Raw genomic sequence first — 23,005 nt, forward strand, 5'->3', positions numbered from 1 at the left:
AACCCTCAGGGAGACGCTGACTAGGCTACTAGGTTAGGAGCAGGCTGCAGGGATGAAGGGGCTTGCAGAGTTGGGCTCAGGTGCAGAAAATGAACAACCCTCAGGAAAGAACTGACCAGGCTATGAGGCTAGGAGCCGGATGCAGGAGTGGGTGCAGGTGTTAAAGTCTAAGGTGGTGGTTTAATAACCGCAGACACGAATCGCTTCAAACAGCTGATCAGCTAATCTAGCTCACCTTAGGGTGAATTTTGACTCATTAGAGTCATTTGCGGTTTTAAAACCTCTCAACGCTTGAAATCGCCCTGACAGATCCCAAACAACTATATAAACTACAAAAATAGAAGAGAACCGAGTTCTAGGAATTACTACCCCAATTCTTAATAAAAACCATCTTTTGAGCCTTGAATATTCCTCTCCTCGAAAGCCCAAAAGCCTTATTTCCACTGCGGCTGCTCTTTTCGAGCCTAGCCGCTTACTCCTGAGCGAATGTACTTTCACTTTCAATCTTACCTGACAATAAAACCCGTTTGCTTGGCTTACCTGTGAAGTGTCCTGAAATTCCTTTCCATGAAGATAACCAAGAACCCGAAGGAACCTCCACTGGAAGACGGAAACCCCAGGGCGGGCCGTGAAGTGTTTCAGCCAATCCTGGCTGCCTCGTCCCTGTGCAGTCATTGGCTCCGCAGGAGCTCGCTGTCTGTCCCAGCCAATAAGAAACGTGCTGTGCTGAAGTGCATGCCGGGAAGGATTTTCCTGCAGGTGAAAGATGACGCAAGCTGAAAGAAATGGGTCTTTCAGGATCTCTGAGCTTTATTGTGAACACCTGGTGCTGTATCTTGTGTAGCCATCATCTGTCCTGCAGGACAGCTGACCTGAGAGCAGTGCCTGGAAAGTGAAACTTGTCAACAGCCACAATGTCTTTTCTGAGGTCATGAGGAGTTACAATGGCCACCACAGAGGCCGTGCTCCATCTCCAGATTCCTGAGGTGTGGGATAATGATTGTCACATTATTTAAGATATTTGAGTAGGGAGTCTTCAGTTTCTTATAGCTCAAAGCTTCTTAACTCATATATTTTAGCATTACTTTTTTTTATCTATGTGAAAGTATTAAATTATATTTCCAAGAGGTAAGAATGAGATAATTTATCACTTGTTTTTAAAAAATGAATCCTTTTTTTTTTTTTTGACACAAAGTCTTGCTCTGTCATTCAGGTTAGAGTACAGTGGCATGATCGTAACTCACTATAATCTTGAACTCCTACACTCAAGAAATCCTCCCTCCTCTCTAGTAGCTGAGACTATAGGCATACACCATCATGCCCAGCTACGTTTTTTTGAGACAGAGTCTCACTATATCGTCCCTAGGTAGAGTGCCGTGGCATCACAGATCACAACAACCTACAACTCTTGGGCTTAAGCCATTCTGTTGCCTCAGCCTCCCAAGCAGCTGGGACTACAGGCACCCACCACAATGCCTGGCTATTTTTTGTTGCAGTTGTCATTGTTTAGCTGGCCCGGGCTGAGTTCGATCCCACCAGCCTGTGTGTATGTGGCTGGCACCTGTAATGTCTGTGCTGCAGGCACTGAGCCCCAGCTAAGTTTTTTAAACTTTAAGGGGTTTGCCATATTGCCCTGGCTAGTCTCAAACTCTTGGCCTCACGAGGCAAAGTGCTGAGATTACAGTCCTGAATGACCATATCTGGGCAGAAATAATTTTTCCTTTGACTACGTGGATTAGTATAATCATGATTTGTCCGTTCCTGGTTAGTTTGTGTAAGTCAGGTCACCTGTGTTTCCTAAGCTGTTTGAAAAAGAAAATTTTAAAACTTCTTTATATTCAGGATCAGAAGCAACCTGATTTATTATTTTTAAAAATAACCATGGTAAAATCAAAGGAACACAAGAAACTTGATTAAGCAGAGATTTTATTAAAATATTCTGATACACAATGAAGATAAAGTACTGATTGTGATTCCATGAAAACATTCACTGTATTCAGTAAGAAAATGTATTCATAAGTGTTATAATTACTCCAGCATTTTGAATTTTTTCTCTTTTCACTACTGCATAAGATGTGTTTCCATCAGATTTTAGAGTCTGGAATAAACTGTACACATTGGATCATATTTGTTCTCGGTGCTGCTATTTGAAAGGATGAGGCACAGTCTCCAGGTTTCTTGATGTTGTACCATATAATGGATTTGAGAAGGAGTAGACAGAACTCTAAAGAAGAAAAATGCATTTGAAAAGTTAGGATTTTAGGCATTAAAAGAAGGAATTTCTCTAAACATCACAGAATGCACCAAGCTTCTATTGGATTTCCACTGAAGTAATGACTGAACCGTCTCTGAGTCTCCCCCCAGCACCTGTAGCTCACACTCCTGAACTGCTGACACAGGCCTCAAGTCAGTGCGTCTCTGGGTCCTATGGACATAGGCACCACCGCCTCATCCTCGCATTTGGTGGGGATGGGAAACATAATACCCAGTATTTTGACTTCCTCCTTCTCTGCTGCTGGTTTCACTAAATCTGATGGATTGAACATAGTTATGTTAAACAAAACAAAAACAAAAAAAAAATAAAAAAACAATGGCTTTAATTTGGTAGACTTAGAGTTTACAGACTATATAAGAAAACCATGAAATGTTCTATAAAAGAAAAAAGATAGTTTCTTCAACAAATAATTTTCAAGTAAAAAATAAGACAGAAAATGCAAGGAAGAGATGAAAGAGGTTTATAAGACAAAGCTACCATTTGGATGCATATACCTTTTAAGGATTCTGCTTTTAAAAATTTAATAATAACAATAACAAAAACCCCAACATGAAAGTCTCCTGCTTGCTGTATTTATGAGACAATTGGGGTTAAGTTAAACATTGAATAAGTGATAGCATCAATAAATTGCTAAATGTTTAGGCATGATATTGTATATTGTAGTCTTTTTTTTTAGAGACAGAGTCTCACTTGCCCTCAGTAGAGTGCTGTGATGTCACAGCTCACAGCAACCGCCATCTCTTGGGCTTAGGAAATTCTCTTGCCTCAGCCTCCCAAGTAGCTGGGACTACAGGCACCCGCCACAGCTCCCAGCTATTTTTTAGTTGCAGTTTTGGCCAGGGCCGGGTTTGAACCCACCACCCTTGGTATATGAGGCTGGCACCCTACTCACTGAGCCACAGGTGCCACCCAGTCATATATATATATATTTCCTTTTTTTTTTGTAGAGACAGAGTCTCACTTTATGGCCCTTGGTAGAGTGCCATGGCCTCACACAGCTCACAGCAACCTCCAACTCCTGGGCTTAAGCAATTCTCTTGACTCAGCCTCCCGAGTAGCTGGGACTACAGGCGCCCACCACAACGCCCGGCTATTTTTTGGTTGCAGTTTGGCCGGGGCTGGGTTTGAACCCGCCACCCTCGGTATATGGGGCCGGCGCCTTACCGACTGAGCCACAGTAATCTTCATCTCTTAAAGACACAACTGAAGTGTTCCTAGTTCAACTTAAATGATATCTGGAATTTGCTTAAAAACTTTCTGATGAATTGAAGAAATGGATTGCAGTAGAGGTAAAACAAGAAATGACCATAGGTTGATAATCTTAAAGTTGGCTGATGGGTACATGATAATTCATTACCCTATTCTATCAGTTTGTCAACTAGAATATGAAAATTTTCTCTAAGAGTCTTTAAAATAGTACTTTAGATAAGTCTATTTTTCTGTGATGATATCAAGGAAAGTAGACGTAGTTTAATAAATACAAAGTTATTTATTTCTGAAACAATAGAAATCAAGCTATCAACAAAGCCTATGAGGTGTAAGAGGATTTCTTCTCCAAACATTCATAATGAAAGGAGAAAGGAATGCTCAAGACAAATAATTTTTCTTTTATCACAATAGAAAATAAATGATATTCACTTCCAAGGTTCTCTAGAATCAATTGCTCTACCAAATACACACACAACAGAAACCATCTTGAAAGTATATTGAAGGTGGATCTTTGATAAAAACCACTTCTTGTGGAGTGTTATGACTAAATTTACTTTATATCTAAATGAATGCTCATACTACCTACTTAGGAAAGGAATAAAATGTTGGTTAAAGGGTACAAAGTTCCAATTATGCAGAATGCATAAGATCTGAAAATCTGACATATGGCATGTGATTATAGCAAATAATACTGTGTTGTACACTTAAACTTGGCTGAGAGAATAGATCTTAAATGTTCTCACCATATACACAAAAAGTCAAAGACAGTCAAAGGTTACTATGAGAGGTGATGGATATATTATCTGGATATGGTAATCATTTCTCAATTCATATCACAACATAATGTATACCTTAGATACATATACAATTTTAATTTGTTAATTTTATCTGAAAAAAGGCTTTTAAAAAAATGTAAAGGCATGACAAAGCTTTGCTTTGCCATTTTCTATTCTTTGTATTATGCTAATTAAGGCTAGCCCCCAGAATGCCAGAGAAAGATATGATGGATTTTAACTTATCTTTTTCGTCTTCTGAGTTAACAGGTAATGGCCCTCACTATCCACTATAAATTTAAAGAGAAGAACTCTATCCTTCTTCTTGTTTTGAGAATAAAATATGAGGAAAATTCAATGACTCCTTACTTGAGGAGCTGACTAATACTCTGTGGGTTAAACTGATCTTTTCCAGATTTGTGCTGTCTTTGACTATGAACAGTGACCACAAAGCCATTTGCCAGTGAACTGATTTCACAAGCAGATTGAAACTGTCCTGAAATGGAAAATTCTCATGGCACATTTGTAGAGGTTGAAACTCCTTTCTACTAGCAATTGCAATAACTCCATTGAAACATTTCTTGTAGCCATGATGTAGAAACATTTTCAGACCACCCTGGTTAGTGTGTGTGTGTGTGTATGTGTGTGTGCTTGTGTGTGTACTTGTCTAAAACAATAAAGCTACCCTGGTCACTCACCTCTGTTTTCTCTGGGTCACTCCAATTCCCATAGACGGGATTGACAAACGCACAGTTACCACTTTTTTCAGTTTTCCTGAAAGCGCACACGGCAGCCAAAAAAAGTGAAAAGTAAGATTTAAATGTACCTTTAAGAGACACATTGTTTAGCCAACATACTTGTTTTCTTGAATGTATTACCATAGTGGGGTTTTTTTGTTTGTTTTTTTGTGGGACAGCAAGGCAGCTACATTCTTAAAAGCAAATGTAACTTGAATTCTAATTAGTTAGATTAAAAAAAAAAACTCAGACCAATAAAAGAAGTGGCAAAAGTTAGCCTTAGTATTGATTTCTTAAAATATTACTCAAATAATACAAATGGTCTAACATTAGAACAATGTTGTATGAAACAGAAGTAGTTATAAAGAAAGATCATCTTGAAGTTTTAAACTGCAGAAGTGCCAGACCACCACACACTCAAGACCATTTTTCTTTTTTTTTTTTTTTTTTTTTGTAGAGACAGAGTCTCACTGTACCGCCCTCGGGTACAGTGCCATGACGTCACACGGCTCACAGCAACCTCTTAACTCTTGGGCTTACGCGATTCTCTTGCCTCAGCTCAAGACCATTTTTCATAGCAGCGTCATCTGTAGTGCGCGAGTCATAGTCTTTAACATTTTCATCAGAAAATTTAAATATAATTTTCTGAGGAGTTCTCTATGTTAGCGTTTTCCTTCGTGAAAATCAAAAAAAGATGTATGTCCTTGATAATCTCACAGGTCAGACTAGGTCTGTTTATTTCACTATAATTATTAATAGCTAGACTGCTAAATGATTATTTTCTTTTCAACTCAAATTATATAAGAGTCAATAGACTTATTAGAAGAAAAGCCCTGGAACACTTGGTCACAACTGATGCAGAAAAAATATCCATCATTTCTGTTCATCAAACGAAAATTATAACCAATAACTAAATGCACACTATTAAAGACATAAAGGATTCCATTCCTGTATGTATGTGTCAACGTGTGCACACACATGGACAATGAAGAATGATAGCGCAACTCTGGGAGGAAGGTCAGTGGGTATAGTAGGGACAGCCAGGAAGAACAAATATATAATGTATGAATAATTTTGCCTAATCAGACTCGGCACCCGCAGCTCAGTGATTAGGGACCGGCCACATACACCAGGGCTGGCGGGTTGGAACCCAGCCCGGCCAGCTAAACAATAATGACAACAGCAACAAAAAAATAGCCAGGTGTTGTGGCAGGTGCCGGTCGTCCCCGCTACCTGGAAAGCTGAAGCAAGGGAATCACTTAAGACCAAGCGTTGGAGGTTGCCGTGAGCTGTGATGCCACAGCACTCTACCGAGGGCAACAGAGTGAGACTCTGTCTCAAAAAAAAAAAAAATTGCCTAATCAAAGTAAAAAAAATGACAATGTGTGTCAGTAATATACCTCTAAATGCTAAAAGAAAACAAAACAAAAAAGGAGCTTTCACTGGCTTTCTGAAAAGAAATTGCCAGAGGCATAACCTCCTACTGTTAGCTATCAAAACCCAGGGTCCTTTTCTAGGAAGACACGGCTTTAGTGAGTCTAACAGTCTAATCTGGCTAATTACATTTGGCTGGCACCACATTCTCCCCGTGGATTCAGTGTCTTCTAAGTTTCCTAATGGACATTACCTTTAAGTAACCGGCTTAAATACACCAATAGATTAAATATTTCACCCTCATTGAGGCTGTATTTTGAGTGTTGATGAATGGGGCCATATGGAGCTATTTTGTGGATTATTTTTAAAAAGTCGTAGGTACACCTTAAACAAGTCCACAAGCATTTGTTAATTCCTTCCCCACTAAGTCAGTACTTAGGAGTTGTTCCAATCAGTTTGAATAAACTATGCTTGCTCTTTGCCTTCACTACTTCAAGATTAGTCAATGTCTAGTTTTCAGAGTAGTAGGCTCAGTACACAGCCTGGTTAGGGCAGGGGCCTAGGAAGTTGAGACTCAAAGTTGAGACTTAATAGGGAGTAAAAGGCAGCTTTGAAATGAGTCTAAATGCCCAAACGAGAGGCTGGTAGACAAAAAGATGGTGCAAAGAAACAAAGACTATCAAAACAAAACAGAAATTAGGGGCCAGGTAAAGATGGTAAAGCCACAGGCACCAAGCGCTCAGAAAAATTAAAAGGGGATGAAATCAAGCACGAAATCAGGAAGCAAGAGGAAACCAAAACCGCAGGGCTTGACAGGACAGATGGTGCAAGAGCTGAGCGGGCAAGCCAGAACTGAAGGGACCGGCTGGGCAGTCGGCCAGATGCAAGTGAGGCCCAGCCATACAAATCATCTTGGTTCGAGGCCATTATTTTTGGCTGTAAACTGCTGGACCCCCAAATCAGCCCGACCAAGATTGGCAGGGAGATGTTAGGTAAATGGGTAAAATTTCCAAACCTGATAATTCAGTTACTAAAGCTACTTTTCTTCTGAAAGGATTTTATGTCATAAATCATTTTCTACTAAAATGAAAAATAAATAAACGAATTTGAAGGTATCTGGCTTGTAAGAATTGGATAACTCCACTCCCAAGAAAGTGGTGCTGCTAAAGAAATAAAAGAATTGGGTAACTACAAAAAAGGAAGATGGTATTTAAGGATAAAGAATAAAGATGTAATAAAAAAAGGAAAGAGTTACAGTGTGAAAGTGAGACATGGTACCTAATTTCCTACTTTAAATTTTACTAGCAGCCTCAAACTGATTCTTTTTTCCCCCACATCAGAAGTATGTCTTCCATTCTAACAATCCCTGGATTATTCAAATTAATTTTTAATGTCTTTCCTGTTCATAAGGTAAAATTTCACATACCACCCACAGACACTTCCATGAAGGAGATTTCTAGGGTCATTCCATACATTTACTGTTTCAAATTCTACAATATAATTTTCCATCTTCATCAGTTATGTAAGTTTGACATTCTGACATAGACAATTTTACTTAAAATGATGTAACTTTATGGGAGGGAAACAGAATGTTTATTTGGTATTTTATGATACTTTTATGAAGTATTCTGCTAGTTCTAACACTAAATGATATAATAGTAAGTATACATTAGGTTAAGAATTGCAATATTTAAAGTATTACATCTGATAGGCAGATACAATACTTTTGTTTCAATGTCTTAAAAATTAATTTAAATTCTGAATTTAAAATATTTTAAAATATTAAAATATTTAAAATAGGCAGATATTATATCTGGTAGCTCTTAAAGAGTTGATATTGTAAAGAACATAACCATCTGTAGGAATAAGCAAGGAATTATAATTCTGAATAGAGGAACATTCCATGGCTCACATAAGTTTTCCTCCCAGAATTCCTCATTCATTCACTCAAATTATTATTAATTTTCTTCTACATCCAATGTGTGCAGACACTGTACAGGTGCTACAAGAAACACATCTGGGTGCGGAGTTAAGATAATCATGATAACAATTTCTAATTTTAATTTAGTTAGCATCTGTGTACCTCTAGAGGAATTCATTTTGTGGCTTATTAACCGACAAAATTGTTTCAATGTTGATAAAAACATAGATGTGTTTATAGTAATTAGTCTGAAATTATTATAAATGAGCAAAGAAGAAAAACAAAAAGAATAAAACAACCCCCTTTGTTGCATCCAGTAAACATGACTTCGAGGTGAATGTTTATTTTATATTATTGGTTCTAACTCCTTTGTTAAGATATAATTCACATGTCATACAACGGCTACACAAGTCAATGGTTTTTGGTAACATTGTATTGTATTAATTCTTAATTAATTAAAAAAAATGTGGTAAAATATATATTATATAAAACTTGCCATTTTAATCATTTTTAAGTATACAATTCAGTGCTCTTAACTACATTCACAGCATTGGGCTATCATTACCACTATATCCAAAATGTTTTCATCCCTTTTAACTGAAACTCATAGTCATTAAGCATTAATGTCCCATTCCCTTCTCTAGCCAACTCCTCCAATAAATTTGCTTATTTTAGGTATCTCACGTAAGTGAAATCATACTGTATTTGTGTTTTAGTGTCTGACTTACTTAGCACTTCATGTTTTCAAGGTTCATCACTATTGTAGCATATATCACAACTCCAGTTCTTTTTATTGCTGAATAATATTCCATTATGTATATGCCAGATTTTGTTTATCCATTCATCTCCTGATGGAAACTTAGGTTATTTCTACCTTTTGTCTATTGTGACTAATGGTAATGTGAATTTGTGTATAAGTATCTGTTTAAGTCTCTGCTTCAATTCCTTTGGGTATATACTTAGGAGCAGAATGGGTGTAACAGGTGGCAATTCTAATTAGCTTTTGCAGGAACTGGCGAACTGTTTTTCATAGTGCTGTACCATTTAGGTCCCCACCAACAATGTGTGGATTTCTCTATATCCCCACCAACACTTGTTGCTTTCACTTTTTTATTATTATCCTTATTGCCACTCTAGTAGGTGTAAAGTGGTATTTAATTGTTTTGATTTGCATTTCCTCAATGAATGATAGTGTTGAGTATCTTTTTATGTGTTTTTGATTATTCATAACCTTCTTTGAAGCAATGGCTATTCAAGTCCTTTGCCCATTTTGAAATAGGTTGTTTGTCTTTTTGTTCTTAAGTTGTAGGAGTTTTTATGTATTCTGGATATGGAAATCTTACCATATACGGATTTCAAATATTTTCTTTTATTTTGTAGGTTGTCTTTTCATTTTCTTGGTAATGTCTTCTGATTCACACAAGTTTTTGATTTGAATAAAGTCCTATTTATTTATTTTGTTGTTGCTGCTTGTGATTTTGGTGGTCATATTTTAAAAAAGGCTCCATTTCCAAAGACAAGGTCATGAAAATTTATCATTATGTTTTCTTTGAATGTTCTACGATTTCAATTCTTCCATTTAGGTATTGATCCATTTTGTACATGGTTGTGAGACAGGGTTTCAATTGCATCCTTTTGCATATCAAAATCCAGTTGTCTCAGCACCATCTGGTGAATAGTCTATTCTTTCTCCATTGAATAGACTTGGCATCCTTGTCAAACATCAATTGGTCACAGATGTATGGGTTTATCTCTGTACTCTCAATTCCATTCCATTGATCTATATGTCTATTTTTATGCCAGTACTGCACTGTTTTGTTTACTAATTTCGTGGTATGTTTTGAAATAGGGAAGTTTGAATTCTGCAACTTAACTTTTTCTTCAAGATTATTTTGCTATTTGGTACCTTTTAATTCCATATGAATTTGAAGATTGGATTTTCATTTTTGCCACAAAAAAGGCTGTTGGAATTTTAGTGGAGATTGCCTCAAATTGGTGGATTGCTTTGATTAGTATTGAAATCTTAACAATACTATCTTCTCTTGCATGAATTCAGGACGTCTTTTAATTCAGTTAGATCTTCCTTAATTTCTTTCTGTAATGCTCTACAATTTTAAGTGTACAACTAGTTCATCTCCCTGGCTAAATTTCCCATGTACTGTATTCTTTCATATGCTCTTGTCAATGGAATTGCTCTACTAATTTCCTTTTCTGATTATTCACTGATGGTGTTCAGAAGCATAACTGAATGTTAATCTTGTACTTTGCAACTTCACTGACTTAGGTTATTAGCTCTAGTTGCTTTCTTGTAGATTCTTTTGAAATTTTTTATGTACAAAATCATATCATTTGTGAATACAGAGATTTTATTCCTTCTTTCCAATCTAAATGTCTTTTATTTTTCATGTCTGTTTTCCTCTGGTAAAGGTTTAATATTGATAAACACATTCATCCCTAGCTTAATGAGGCTATAAAACATTCCCTAATATAAAACTAAATTCTAAGACCAGTGTGTGCGGAAAATTATCATGGCAATGTGTGGATAGTTTTAGGATAGGGTCTGATTGCTACTTATAGCGAACATTGATACACCAGGTAACAGAATAAACCTTTATCTGTTTAGGAAACAAAGATAGCAGTGAGCCTCACTGTCATGCCCTATGTGGAAGTGTCCAGGATAAAGTGACAGGACGATGTTCCTACTGATGGCCCTATACTTCAAAATGAACATCTTCTTACATACAATGCAAGTCTATGAATTAATATTTTAAGCCATATTTATGATTTCTTTTATAGAATATTTCCTATTAACTTTATTTACTAAACTGATTACTATTTTCAATGATCAATGAGTGATTTAATTTATTTTTGTTAACAACATGTTTTTCTCTAATTTAGTAGTAAGTCCTTTTTGTGGGACTGAGAAGCAATTCAGGCTGCTTGGTCAAATCTACCAAATCACCAATGTCTGTTCCCATCTCATGAGAGAAACATTGTTACAATATATTTATATTTAAAAATGGTGTTAGAAAATGCTCAGAGGAAAAATGAGCTCAAAACTTTTAGTACAAAATTTTGAAGTAAAAGAGAGTGATATTGGAAAGGGTCCTCTAGATAAAAATTTCTGTTACCTATAGGTGAATTGGGTGTTATAAAACTTTAGTGTATAAACCTGTCCACCCTAAAGCACAGAGAATCGCACTTTCCAATATTAGGATAATCATAATGCAGCTATTAAAGTGGTGAAGAGATGAGTGTTATAATCTATTTGTCAAAAGATATTGGCTGTTCACGTGTGTTCAAAGGAGTTTGGTCTTATGCTTCCACTAATGCAATGACTTCCAAATATTGTTTCTAAGATACCAAACAATATCCTAAGATCCAAGCTATAATTGTCAGGAGGTAAGTACCTGAAGGGAATTGGATGCTCTGACATGTAGTGACTCACTCCTTAAGATTGTGAAATGACAGAATGTTGTTTATGTTATTTATCACTTTTCATATGTAAGTAGTAAGATTCATCCAACATTTCTAGGGCATATATTATGTCCTAAACATTGCACTAGGTCCTGGACTTACAACACTGATCAGTATATGGCTCCCACCAGAACTTTCCTTTAGAGGGTGGTAGCTGCTGGCTTCCATCTCTTAGATGACATGACACGTTTCCAAAGTCCCAGTCACAGGTAGATGCCCACCAAGAGTTGAGGGCCCTTTACCTTCTTCTTTATTCCTTCACCCTTTTATCATTTATTATACTATCTTCTTTTAAACTTCCTACTTCTTTCTTATTACCCCAAAGTTTGAGATCAATGAAAGGAGGTTGGGATTAGGAAAAAGAATGAGGAGGTGTAAAAAGGAGTAAAAATGATCACTTTAGTAATTTAAAATTTTTTAAAATAGATTTATCAGTTTAGAGCTAGAAAGAATCTTGCAAATTACCTTGGCTTTGTCTTTTTTACAGATGTGGCAAATGAAATTCTTCCCCCACTATAATCCTGTGTGTGATAAGGAACTAGTGCAGTGCCAGGAATACATCAAGAATCAAGTGAATGTTTGTATTTATAGGAAGAAGAGCGTAATAATTGCCTGTCGTCTGAAGGTTTAGGGATGGAATGAAGTTCACTCACCACTCTCTACTCATCTCTTTATTCCCTCCTACAGCACCAGGACTATATTAATTAATCCTTGGAGAGGAAACGTAATTTATTTTTCACTGTTATTCTAATAGAATTTGTACTTTCCCTATTTGTACTTGGCCCAAGACTTTTAAATGGCCAGGAACTGACCTTTGACCTCTGTCTTCTAATTTTTTTTTTTTTTTTTTTTTGCACCTGGTTAAGTGGTAGCCCAAAAAAGAAGGTTGGGGGGCTTCCCTAAAGATAAGCAGACTGGGCTAGACTTGTTGTGGACTTTTTATCATTCTATTCCATGAAAACAGAAAAATCCATGTAACTGGAAAAAAAATCGATCTGGTACTTATCACTTATTTCACAATATTTTGAAAGCAAAGTCTTGTGTTTCTCATTTGTGCCTGTGAAAAATGAGGGACAGGAAACACTCTTGTGTGAAATCAGGGTCTTCTCTAGTGAATGTTCAGGCTATGAAGATTTGATTTGTTAGTATGGGGGAAGATGTTCTCTAACCATAAAAGTGCATGTGACTTTGATGCATCTGAATTATAAAATATCATCACTTCACAGCTGGAAAAAGAATTCACTTATTCTGGAATCATGGCTATTAAATTAAACTTTGTTTACCTTAATTAATGGTAAGGAAGTAAATCTTAATTCCAGTTTCCCCATTGCCACCTCTGTCATTTTAAATTATTCAATTAGGTTCTATCAAATGTTTCCAGTCTTAAGATTTAAGGGGTATAATGAAGCCTTTCCAAATGTATTAATATTTCAGGTAAAAGTAAAATATAACACAAAATCCTAGTAAAAATAAAATATTTCTGGGTTTCCACTTTTACTCATATTTATGTTTAATGTTCATTAAACAAATTTCTCTCTGCCAAGATCTTTTAAGAAATGTTTGTTTGCTTTTTAATCAGAGCACTAATTTTTTTATTTTTTCTCTTGTATCTCAGCCTCAAAATTAATGGGGGATATTCCATTTTTCTTCCTGTGTTTTTCTCCCTGGTTTTATAGCCTAGAGATATAGATTTGTTTGGGTTTGTTTATTTGTTCACAGTTAAGTCACATTGATAGTAAAAGGAAAGGTACTGTGTTTTCCCCATCACTGTTAGTGCTAAATAGTTCACATATATCATCTTTCTTTTCTCAAAACCTTAGACAAGTTTTATTTTAAACCTGGTCTCTGATCATTTACAGTCCAAATCGAAGCCTCCCTGAATAGACTGCTTTTCCCAAAAGTAATCACAAATTTTAAAATTCAGACACTATTTTATCTCTTTTATAATAAAGACATACTTATGGCATTTAAAGAAATAATCCCAATACAAGAAGCTAAAACAAATAATAATTAGGTAGGAAGTTGGAGAGAAGCTGAGAACAGGAAAATCAACCTGAGCCAGAAGTAACAAAACGGACAGTATATAAAATGGGTATTGATCGAGGCTGTGTATTTATTAATGGCAGGCTACACCTTTGATTTTAAGATTCCAGAATTCAAATTGAACAAGGACAATCAATCACACAGGACCTACTTTCAAAAACACACAAATAAATCAGGTGCTTAGAAGCACATCTTTTCTTACACAAGAGATAAAACATTTGTTGCACGGATCTTGTTACTTTAGTGCAAGAAAGTAATAGTCCCCCCAACGTTATTTTAGGAAAAACAGCAATGGGTTTCACCAGGTTATTTTAATTATCTTTCAAAATGTCAGATTGAAAGTATGGTGAAGTGTGCATCAGTAAACGCTATCCAGGGGAAGGTGTTGGCAAGGAGGGAGGGGAAGATTTAATGGAGACCTTGAAACTCAACTGTGCCTTAGAGAATTTGATCTGGGGCACATTTTCATTATGTTCATGCTTATCATTAAAAAGTCAATGCCAAGCTTATAATTTATAGTGAATAATTACAGTGTGACACATTAGATCTGTTGTAAGAATCTATAAGTAGAATAAAATTGCATGCCATAAGGTATTATAAGAGCAAATTGAGTATGAAATCAGTCTATCTCATTGAGTTGGCTTTCTTGAAATACCAACTTTCCTACTTCCTGCTAAAAAACAAACAAACAAAAAAGAAATCATGAGGAAAAAAATGGAAATAGTAAGCTAGATCATGACCTCTGCTGCTGGCAAGACGACATGTTTTGCTGTTTTTTAAACAAATAAAATGAACAATCTTGGGGTAAAGTAAGTAAAGAAAGTAAGAAACCAATTTGAAAAGCAAGAATAAATTAGGGGAAAACGCCTATGAGCTCACATTCTCATCTCCCAAGTCCTTATGGAACAAACTGAACCAAATGTTTGGGTGAAAAAGTTCAGAAAGAATTGGGTTTGCAAACACAACCAGAAATGCCACAAAAGGGAAAGGAAAAGATTAATCATCTGGGGTCACAAAACCAAACACTTGGGATACCAAATTTTGTTAAACTCATTCACATGATGCAGCAGCTGCTGTATTTTTTTTTCCACCCACTTTTCAGGCAGAAAATAAATATGTTGACCACAAAACTCGTCCCTGTTAAGGCTTCTTGCTGTGGCAGAGCACTTTAACAGGAGCACGCCCAGGAATATGGATGCAATTAGCAGGAATAAAGCTGACCCAGGTTTCTGTAACTTAACCTTCAGGAAAATCCAGGCTGCCAAGGGGAGTGCAATCTTCCTTCTTCCTCTCCAGTGCAGAGTTAGCAAATTCCCAACCACCTAACGCAAACCAGATGCAGAGCAGGAGAGTCCCTCAGGAGATGGATTTGATAGCACACTTTGAAAGTATTTCTTGACCTAGTAAAATTACTAGGAACCAATCTTTAGGAACTAATTAGAGGGGAATGAAAACATTTAAATCGAAAGAGGTCCATCAAAATTATTGATACTAATAAAAAATTTGATGTAACCTCAATGTCCAACAATAAGAGAATGGTTAATGATGATACATGAACTTGAGACAGCCACACGTCTCTTGACTCAGCCTCCCAAGGAGCTGGAACTACTACTTGCCACAATGCTTGGCTAATTTTTTTCTATTTTTTTTTTTTTCAGTAGAGATAAGAGTTTCACTCTTGCTCAGACTGGTTTGAAACTTCTGAACTCAAGCAATATTCCCACTTCAGCCTCCCAGCGTGCTAGGGTTAAGGCATGAGCCACCATGTCCAGCCTTCTTGAGGGTTTTTGCATGTATGTTCATCAGAGATATCAGCCTATAGTTTTTTGTTGTTGTTTTGTCTTTGCTTTGGGTATCAAGTTGATACAGGCCTCATAAAATGAGTTTGGGAGTTTTCCCTCCTCTTTGATTTTTTGGAATTAAGTAGTATTGTTATTAGTTTTCTGAATGCTCGGTAGAATTTAGCAAGTGAAGCTTTGGGGTCCTAGGCTTTTCTTTGTTGGGAGATTTTTTTCCAGCTGCTTCTATCTTGTTCCTTGTTACTGGTTTATTCAGGTTCTGAATTTCTTCCTTTTCAACTTGATAGGTTTTATGTGTCTAGGAGTTTGTCCATTTCTTCTAGGTTTTCCATTTCTTTTTTTGGCTTATAATTGCTCATAATAGTCTGTAAACAATCTTGGATTTCTGTGATATTAGTTGTAATGTTTCCATTTTCATCTCTAATTTTATATATATAGGTCTTCTCTCTTCTTAAAATGGCTAAATATTTGTCTATTTTATCTTAATACCAATTTTTTGTTTTGTTGATCTTTGTAATTTTTTGTTTCAATTTCATTTATTTCTGTTCTGATCTTTATTATTAGTTTTTTCTTCTACTAATTTCCAGTTTGGTTTGCATTTGTGACTCTAGCTTTTTGAGGTTCACCATCGATATGTTTATTTGTAGCTTTTCTACTTTTTTGATGCAGACATATATTGCCATAAACTGCCCTCTTTTCACTGCATTTGCTGTATTGCACAGGTTTTGAGATGTTGTGTTTGTTTCATTTTCATTAGTTTAAATGGTCTTTTAGGAGCATATTATTTAATTTCCATGTGTTTGTACATTTTCCAGTGTTCTTATGATTGATCTCTAGTTTTATTGCCTTGTGGTCAAAGAAGATACTTCATGTGATTTCAGTTTTTGTGAAATTTTAAAGATTCGTTCTGAGACCTAACATATGGTCTATCCTTGAGAATCCTCCAAAGCTGGGCAGAAGAATGTGTATTCTGCAGCTTAATTCTTGCATTTTTTTCTTCAATGCCCTCTTCATGGACCCAAACCTTTGCTTGCTCCAAACTGACCACGTCCCTGTTCTCTGCTGGGCATCGTGCACTTTACCATCAGAATCTGTAGTAATTTTCTCTCAGTTAGAATGAAATATTTTCCAACTAAATGGCTATATATGAAAACTTACTCTAATTTCCTGATTGAATTGTTACATATAATCTCTTTACTTGAAAGTGGAGTGTTGTACTGCCATCTTTGTGACTGCCCTTTCCAGCCATCTAGCAACTTGCTTCTTTCTAAATCTTCTTAGACAATTTAAAGTTGACAGCCTATATAAGAATCTGTGCAGAAAAATAAACTTAGTGGTATTTTTTGATTTACATTCATGTCTTATCCATTTAAAGATTAACTTCCTATGGACAGAACTGAAGTCTTTACTTTCTAATTTATGTAGGAAACATTACTTGGGCCCTGACTGTTTATCTTATGCTACACTACAGAGTTGCTCAAAGTGGGATTTATATATGGTTTTGGTCTTATCTGGTTGTTGTTCCATGATGAAATACATATGAAAATTGAGAGTAAACATTTAGAAACATTCATAGAAGTTTGATAGAGTAATTTTATGTCTGTTGACACTACGAATAATAGATTCAAGACTAGCATTTTTTGTGTCTTTTTATTTCATTTTTCTAATAATTTTGGAATTATTATTTACAAAAGCATTGGTATATCATAGATTGGAAATGAAAACAAAAACAGAGCTGGTCCTTCCCTACACATGGTTTCATTGGTTCTGTTGTACTAACAGGTGGTGTCCAAATATGAGTAATTAAACATTAGCCTAAAGGACTTTTACTTTTCATTCACTAAGATTTTCCTAGCAATATCTTCTGAAAATATTCTTTTTCTTTCTCCTTATGAATGTGTCACCTTAAGCCCCACAGTTAGAAAGGACCAGGTAATTTGCAACTTTCTTCGATTAGAATGAAATATTTTTCTATGTAAATCGCCCCATGTGAAAACTCACCCTAATTTCCTTTTTGAATTCTTTTAGACACATAATCTATTTGACTGAAAACTAATTCCATGTTGAAGTTAATTATCAGTCTTTGTGATTTCCTTTAGCAATCGCCCAGCAACTTTCTTCGTCCTAACTCTTTTCAGACAATTTAAACTGAACAACGCTCTGTGAGAACCTATCTAGAAAAATGGTCTTTTTTTATTATGACTCTTGACTATCTACACATTCTTTTAAGTACATCCAATTTTGGATTTATTAATGCATTTAGTTAAAACTCTTCTGAATCTATGAATAATTTCAGCTTACAAGACTTAATAGAAAAATTGAAAGAAGCAATAAATTGCATTTTCTTACAGTTATTTTAAAACAACCTACTTAAAAACCAGAAATTATAGGCACACATGGACACAATTAGCATTTTATACAGATTTCTGAATGTTGTTCTGTTTTTTTGAGATGCTCTTCAACTTGTCTTACTTCAATCCATGAGTTCAGATTGGGATTCACTAATCCTTTCTCTGCCTCTCTACAATGTTATTTTTACTTCGAAAGCAAAGTCTGCCTCTCTTTTACCAACATTTCTATGAAATGACTGTATGTGTTTGATATATGTTTATTGCAGTATTGAGATTATTTAATTTTCTGTATTACTCTTCCACTAGAGTGTAAACTATTATTTATTTTTATTTTCCTAATTCCTGATGCAGTGACTAGCACATAACAGGTACTGGATAAATGTTTGCCAACAAATACATGAATGAATTGCTAAAAGTTTCTGATTTGTGTGTCTCTTCTTTTTAGTTCAAAGATAAAATAAACAGGTCTTTGAAAGGCTTCGATTCATTAGTGAACTTGAAATTCCACAGAGTAAACAGATGTGGAAGTTGTAGGAGTGTCCCTAAGGATGCTTTTAAGGAGAAATAATGTGACAAAAGATTGGAAAGCAAAGAAAAGAGGCTATCAGGAAGATAAAAAAAAAAAAAGCAGTTATTAAAGAAAAATTAAGAACTGCTTTCCACTCGCCTCATTCTGTTCCCTTTAGTAACATTATTGATTCTTAAGTCAAATGTGCCGAATGTATTTGCTACCTGCCAACGTAAAACTATATAACTTACTAAGAATATAACACCTCAGTTATCTTTGCTATCTTCCTGCCTTTTTTCATTTATACACAGGCTACCTCTTTCAAAAAGTGTCTCTGATTGTCTTAACAACACATTAGCTACTCCTATTATTTGAATGCAAGGGAAAAAATGCAACTGGGAAATGTCAAGGACAGAAGTGCTATCTTCTTGCCGTGGAAGATTTACAGTCAACAGAGGGAAGATTCTAAAAACACTGCAATTCCTGCTCCAGGAACTATCTCTGCCCATTGGAACTTTTATATTGGTGAAATGACTGTCCTCAGAATAAATAATTACAACATGGGGCCATTAAACAGTAAAGTGTTTTTCATATAATTTATCCAGATTTTATTTCTTAGACTGGAGTTTGTGTCCAATGACAATAGATTTAAAACAACTTGGCACACTTAGCAACAACAACACACAAACGTGTCTACACACCAGTGAAGCTTGCGTTATTCAAGACTTACGTTGCTGACACACTGCATATGAACTGATTTTGTATGGTCAACATCTTAAACGATCAGGGAATTCATTCAAGGAGTCTGAAATATTTAGTTAAAACAGGAAATCATTTTTAAATTCGTGCAACATTTCTGATTTTGTTCCATTGGTAAATGTGACCATCCCTTTCCTGGTAAGGGTTCTACATGTACTCATTTCCCAGTGATCTACAAAAAACAGACCCAGAGTAACAACATCTTTTTAAATAAGACTGGTAATTAGGTTGTCTAATGCCAGGCCTTGCTTTTCAGAAACTTCAGGGCAGAATCTGTCACACTTATGAACTTTTAAATTAAATAATACAGAGAGAGGACCAAAATGGACAGAATAAGCATAGTCATTCATTTAATAAAATTCAATTTCCTGCTTCCCTGAAATGCCCACATTTTTGACACTCAGATTTGAGTGTCAGATTTGATCTGATTTTCTTTCAGATCATAGAATGGAAAGATCATTAAGTTTGAAGAAAACTCCGCAGGAATACCCAACGGTGATTTCCCAACTTTTAGACTCAACTGCAGAGAGTCTTGTATAAATAAATTCTGGAGCAGAAAAGCCAATTAAAATATTGCTCTTAGAATAGATAATGTTTATTTGGAGCCAGGCATGATGCTCAGACCTGTAATCCCAGCATTTTGGGAGGTCAAGGCAGGAGAATCTCTTAAAGCCAGAAGTTTGAGACTGCCTGGACAACACAGTGAGATCCCATCTCGAGAAACATAAAAAAATTGGCCAGACGTGGTGGTACACACCTGTACTCCCAGCTACTTGGGAGACTGAGACAGGAGGATTGCTTGAGCCCAGGAGTTTGAGATTGCAGTGAGCTATGAGCATGTCACTGCATCCTATTCTGGGTGACTGAGCAAGATCCTACCTTTAAAAAATAAATAAATAAAATAAAGTTAAATGCTTACCTGGACTCTAACATACTATTACAGACAGGTTGAGACATAGGAACAAACAAAGATCCCGCCACCAAGATGCTCACATTCTGTTTTAGGAGACATCAACCCGGAAGGCAATGTGATGGATGAAAACAAGCCTGAAAACTAAGTGCTTTGGCATCTCAGGGAGAAAAGTAATTACTCGTTCCCAGGGGTGGGAAGAATGACAAAGGACACCAGTTTTGAATTTAGCCTTTATGAAAGTCTTTCCTTTTTATTTTTATTTTATTTATTTATTTATTTATTTTGGCAGTTTTTGGCCAGGGCTGGGTTCGAACCTGCCACCTCCGGCATATGGGGCTGGCATCCTACTCCTGGCCACAGGCATGGCCCTATGTTTTATTTTTATGGCAAAGGAAGTAAGTCCAGAAATTCTGGATAATTGATTTGTCCCCCTTCAGGTCATTAGTCCTCTTTGTTCACTATTAGTCTGGAAGAAGGTGTTGGTACCAATCATTCTATATCTTAAACATATTCAGTCCAAAGAACCTGAACTCCAGACTTCGATGTCTGCAAATCTGCAGGGCTCAGCCATCTGATCTTGTATCTTCCCTCCATGTTATTTATAAAATGCCCACCATGTGTTAGGCATGTTGCAAGACAGACCATGCTGTCCCCACTTCCCAGAAATTTATAAGTAAATAGAATTACAACAGAGTTCCAGACACTGTTGTAGGTAACCATCGGTCAGTTGTGTGGTCAAGACCGCCATACACATGGATAGATGTCCCAAGTGTCTCTTCTAAAATTGTACATTAGGTACCATTTTATTTTTATAAAACGAGCATCAACTCTTTCAGAGAATTGTAATGCAAAGATAAAAGTAGGGCACTACTCAGACAAATTAAAGTCATCCTAATAGCTGAAAGACATAACTCAGAGTTATGTTACAACTAAAGAATACTTATGTCCCAAAAGAACTAAGCTCAATATTTCACTTAAATCATGAAATTTCACAGCCGGGGAAGAACTTTAAAATAATTTATTATTTCCCATTTTGCAGTAAGCTGCTTGTATGAAAGGTTGACTTAGGCAGCACAAAGATTATAATTTTATAGTTATATTTCATATTTAAGGTAAAACAAAAAAAATTATAAATGGCACCTCAAGTCCATGGTTTTGTAAATGATTTTTCTTAGATGATGGTTAATCACACACAAAAAATCCAATTAAAAAATTTAAAATATATATGTAGTCATGCCCTAAATTATGGGGGTGGGCTATAAATAATGGAACTTTGGGGAAAATTGATGTGGTCTAACTTCCTCACTTTACACATAAGAAAATGTAGACTATAAAAATAATTTACTTTCTATTGCCCCAATAGGTTTCTCCCTGAGTTTCTGGAGCACAGTGAATGGCATTATTAACCATGCTGTCACCTGAATGTAACACCCAGAAATCACCTTAGACACTTGCTTCTTTTCTTACTTCCTATGTTAAGTTGATCACCACTGCTCAAGTTCAAGTTCTTATCATCTCTCACTTAAGCTTCCTCAATAGGCTTATGTCCTTGAGACTGCAAATCTCCTTCTAGATCTCTTCTAATCTACCCTCATGCTCTGCATTCTTTCCTGAATATCAGGCACCATCTTGTCATTCTTCTACTTAAAATACTTCCCTGGTTTGTACCAGGCAAGGCCCAGTGGAAAGTTGGAGGAATGATAGATGCAAAGGTAGGGCTAGAAACGGACAAACTGCAAGGGTGTATGGTGTAGGGGGCCGAGACCATCAGGAAGGGGGAAGAAGCAAGAAAAGGGGCTATGGGAAGTAGGATGACAGGGCTCAGAAAATAAGACCCTGGAATGAAATCCTGGGACGCAGCCTCAGAAGCAAAAGTTTTCCTCTGACTGTCTCTTGCCCTCCTGTCTTTCACAGCACTCTCTAGGGTTAGCCCTAGAAATTAGAATCCTGCTTCCCCAAGGTGGGCCATAGAACCAGAACCCCCTTTCCCCAACACCAGCTATAACACCTAAAAATATTACTCTAATTCTTTTCTACCTTTCTGTATAAAAATTGGGCATAGCCAGGTGCGGTGGCTCACGCCTGTAATCCTGACACTGAGAGGTCCAGACACGTAGGTTGCTGGAGGTCAGGAGTTTGAGACCAGCCTGAGCCAAAAGTGAGACCCCCATCTCTAAAAACTAGCCAGGCTTGTGGCAGGCACCTGTAGTCCCAGCAACTCTGGAGGCTGAGAGAAGAGGATCACTTGAGCCCAGGCGCTCTACTGAGGGCAACACAGTGAGACTCTATCTAAAAAAAAAAAAACTGGCCATGAAAAATTTATCTGACCTATGTTGTTCAACTGTAGGTCATAGGACCCTCATTCTAGAGAGGGTCCTGCTCTATATCTGGTAAGAAGGATGCAGCACAGAGAAACCAGGAACAATCTATTCAGACAGGCCTTGCTGAACGTCCCCACTAAGTCTATGGGCAGTAGATCATACCCTTTTTGTCACATCATATTTCTACGTGGCTGTCCATACTTCATTGAACCTAAGCTCAAGAATGGTCAACTTCCCCTGTATCACTGGATCTTAATTCTAAAGACTCCCACTCCCATGTGTACATGTTAAATACATTTGTGTATCTTTCTTCCAATTCATCTGCCCTTTGTCAGTTGATTTTTCAGTAAAATTTCAGAGGTCAAATGGGAATTTTCCCTTGGCCTCTAAAAGCAGACAGCAGCAGTAGTAGGTGCAGGAACTACTTGTGGACCTATCCCTGTAAGCAGAAGCTGGGATTGGGATGCAAAGGAGTAGCCAGGGTTCTGAATACCCAGTTTTCCCTCTCATTCCTCTCTCAAGGTGCTCCAGTTTGGCCAGACACA

At 36.5% G+C, this 23,005-nt stretch overlaps 1 protein-coding gene across 1 annotated transcript in view; it reads right to left on the reverse strand.

Moving 5' to 3' along the window:
• Positions 1-2,022: 2,022 nt before the first annotated feature.
• The window catches only part of MALRD1 (MAM and LDL receptor class A domain containing 1), a 513,794-nt gene continuing 492,811 nt past the window's right edge, over positions 2,023-23,005 (reverse strand). Inside the window, exons 39-40 of the mRNA XM_053573250.1 lie at positions 4,956-5,031; positions 2,023-2,224 (exon numbers count right to left, since the gene is read on the reverse strand). Of these exons, the coding sequence (XP_053429225.1) occupies positions 2,144-2,224; positions 4,956-5,031 (157 nt within the window). The 3' untranslated portion in view covers positions 2,023-2,143. The remainder of the gene's footprint in view (positions 2,225-4,955; positions 5,032-23,005) is intronic.

The sequence above is a fragment of the Nycticebus coucang genome, chromosome 20, assembly GCF_027406575.1.
Source record: "Nycticebus coucang isolate mNycCou1 chromosome 20, mNycCou1.pri, whole genome shotgun sequence".
In the NCBI taxonomy this organism is placed as follows: Eukaryota; Metazoa; Chordata; class Mammalia; order Primates; family Lorisidae; genus Nycticebus; species Nycticebus coucang.